At 58.0% G+C, this 2,557-nt stretch overlaps 1 protein-coding gene across 1 annotated transcript; it reads right to left on the bottom strand.

Moving 5' to 3' along the window:
* Nucleotides 1-457: 457 nt before the first annotated feature.
* Nucleotides 458-2,483, bottom strand: ETH_00041870 (Sir2 domain-containing protein, putative; the record flags this gene model as incomplete). Its single annotated transcript, XM_013379865.1, has 3 exons — nt 458-540; nt 645-1,676; nt 2,384-2,483. The coding sequence occupies 3 exons, from the start codon at nt 2,481-2,483 to the stop codon at nt 458-460; spliced, it is 1,215 nt and encodes a 404-aa protein (XP_013235319.1).
* Between the last annotated feature and the right edge of the window lie 74 nt (nt 2,484-2,557).

Below are 2,557 nucleotides of genomic sequence, written 5' to 3'. Positions count from 1 at the left end.
GCGGGGCGCCAGACCTGCCACAAGACGCGAGCGGCGCACAAATCTGCTGCGGGGCCACAGGGGCTCAAAAGGAGGCACAAGAGAAACAGCAGCAGAAGGAACCAAAGAAACGCAGCCCCACACTTCTGCTGCTGCTGCTGCTGATGATGCGCAGCTCGGTGCTGATGCTGCTGCTGCTGCTGCTGCTGGGGGGAGGATGGAAGGGGGAAGGGAGCAAGCGTGGGTGTCTGGAGTGCATGCAGCCATTAGCTGCCACACATCAGCTTCTATGCCTACACAGCAGCAGCAGCAGCAGCAGCAGCAGCTACTCAGGCAGCAGGAGAATCGGTGGCAGCAGAAGCAACTGCAGCGAAAGCAACAGCTGCTGCTGCAGCGTCAGAACGGCTGCGGTCTAGCAGCTGTACTTGTGGTCCCACGAGCAGCCAAACCCTAAACGCTAAACCCTAAACCCTAAACCCTACGTACCCCGCTGAATGCCTTGGTACTTGAGATGAAGCGCTGCGGTGGTTCCATACCACAGTGAGAGCTTCAGAACGCAGTCTGCAGCACCAAAACCCTAAACCCTAAACCCTAAACCCTAAACCCTAAACCCTAAACCCTAATCCTGGCCTCGCTGCTAGACCCTAGAGCCTAAGCCGGCTCACCACAATTCGTATCCACTCTCCATATGCCACGTAAAGAATCCAGGCACTCAATCCTCACGCTGCTGCTGCTGCTGTTGCTTCTGCTGCTTCTGCTGCTGCTGCTGTTGCTGCTGCTGCTGCTGTTCTCGTGCCGCAAAGAGCTGCTGCACCCAGAAGCAACGATAAACGTCTGCGGGGGTGGGACCCCACAGCTGTTGTCTCGGGTTTCCTTTGCTTCTGCTTCTGCTGCTGCTGCGTGTGCTGCTGCTGCTGCTGCTGCTGGTTCTTCATGAGGCAGCCACGCCAAAGCTTCGCTCCAAAGCTCCTCTATGGATTTGACACTAGTCTGTTGCTGCTGCTGCTGCTGCTGTGGCGTTTGCTGCTGCTGTGGAGTTTGCTGCTGCTGTGGCGTCTGCTGCTGCTGCTGCTGCTGCGTCATCTGCGGGGAGTGCTGGTGTCTGTGTTGCGTTTGCGGCGAGTTGTGTGGTTGCTGCTGCATCTGCTGCTGCTGCTGCTGCTGCAGCAGCGGGGGCAGCGCATGCACGGGCAGCCTCAGCACGAAGAGCAGCGCAGTGCGAATAAACTCCCCGTAATGAAAGGGCGTGGGATCGTCTTCGAAGCCCCTGGGATCGCACGATCCCATCGATCCCCACCTCCCCCTGCCGCTGCCGCTGCTGCTGCTGTTTCTACTGCTGCTGCTGCTGTGCCAGCCCCAGCCGGGGCGCAGCCCCAGGCCCGCTGCGAGCTGCTGCAGCACGGCGTCGACGGGCGCATGCATGCAAACAGCAGCAAGGGGGTCGAGGGGGGTTTGCTGCAGGTTGACAATGGCAAGTGCTGCTGCTTTGCTTCTTGCTGCTGCTGCTTTGCTTCTTGCTGCTGCTGCTGCTGGAAAGTGACAAGCTGGCTCTATTTGCAAACTTGTCCCTAAACAAAGATGAAAAGGAGACTCTCGAGAATAAAAATTCGACTGAGACAAAAAGTGTCCCTCGTACGCGTCGAACCAGTCCAGCAGCACGTCCGTGCACACCCCCCGCGGCGGAAAGCTGCACAGCCCTGCAGCAGCAGCAGCAGCAGCAGCAGCAGCAGGGGTGGAGAATGCGAGGATTGAGGGGGTTTGAGTGCAGGTGCTAGTGGGAAGGGGAGGTGTGCATGCAGCGGAAGGAGAAGTCTTTAAACCGCTTTTTAGCAACTATTTTGTTCAGCAGAGTTGAAGAAGGGTTTGTGTTCTTGAGGGTTTAGGGTTTGCGAGCGCTTAGGGTTTGCGAGGGTTTAGGGTTTGCGAGGTTTGAGATTTGCGAGGTCTAGGGTCTGCGAGGGTTTAGGAGGGTTTGGGCTTTGCGAGGGTTTAGGGTTTGCGGCCGTTTAGGGCTTGCAGGGTTTGGGACTCTGCGGGTTTATTAGGATTTACTGCTGATTAGGGTTTGCTGCAGCAGGTTAGGCTTGTGGGCGTGGTTTAGGGTTTAGGATTTAGGGTTTAGTCTTCTGGCTAGGGTTTGGGGCAAGCTAGGGTTTGCTGTCTCGGCTAGGGTTGGCCTGCAGAAAAGGGTTTAGGGTGTGCAGCGCGGACTAGGGTTTAGGGTTCAGCGGGCCGCTCCCTCTCCGCGCGCCGCCTAGGGTCTAGGGTTTAGGGTTTAGGGTTCAGCGGGCCGCTCTTCGCGCGCCGCCTACGGTTTAGGGTTTAGGGTTTAGGGTTTGGCGGACCGCAGAGCCTCCCAGTGGGTCGAAAAGAAAGAGTTGGCAAAGGATAATCCCTCAAAAACCTCCTGCTGCAGCTGTCACACTTTTCTGCAAATAAACTCCCATGCACTGCAGCAACTCGCTGCAGCGGGGCCCCACACCTTTCGTGCAGCGCATCCACATTTTGCGTTATTATCAAGTCCACCAGACGGACCCAGGGGGGCCCCCCGGGGGCCCCCTCGGGGGCCCCCCCCGGG

This window comes from Eimeria tenella, genomic scaffold, assembly GCF_000499545.2.
Source record: "Eimeria tenella Houghton genomic scaffold, Eth_scaff4103, whole genome shotgun sequence".
Classification (NCBI taxonomy): domain Eukaryota; phylum Apicomplexa; class Conoidasida; order Eucoccidiorida; family Eimeriidae; genus Eimeria; species Eimeria tenella.
The sequence above is the reverse complement of the archived record's forward strand: the minus strand, read 5'-3'. Positions and strand labels throughout refer to the sequence as shown.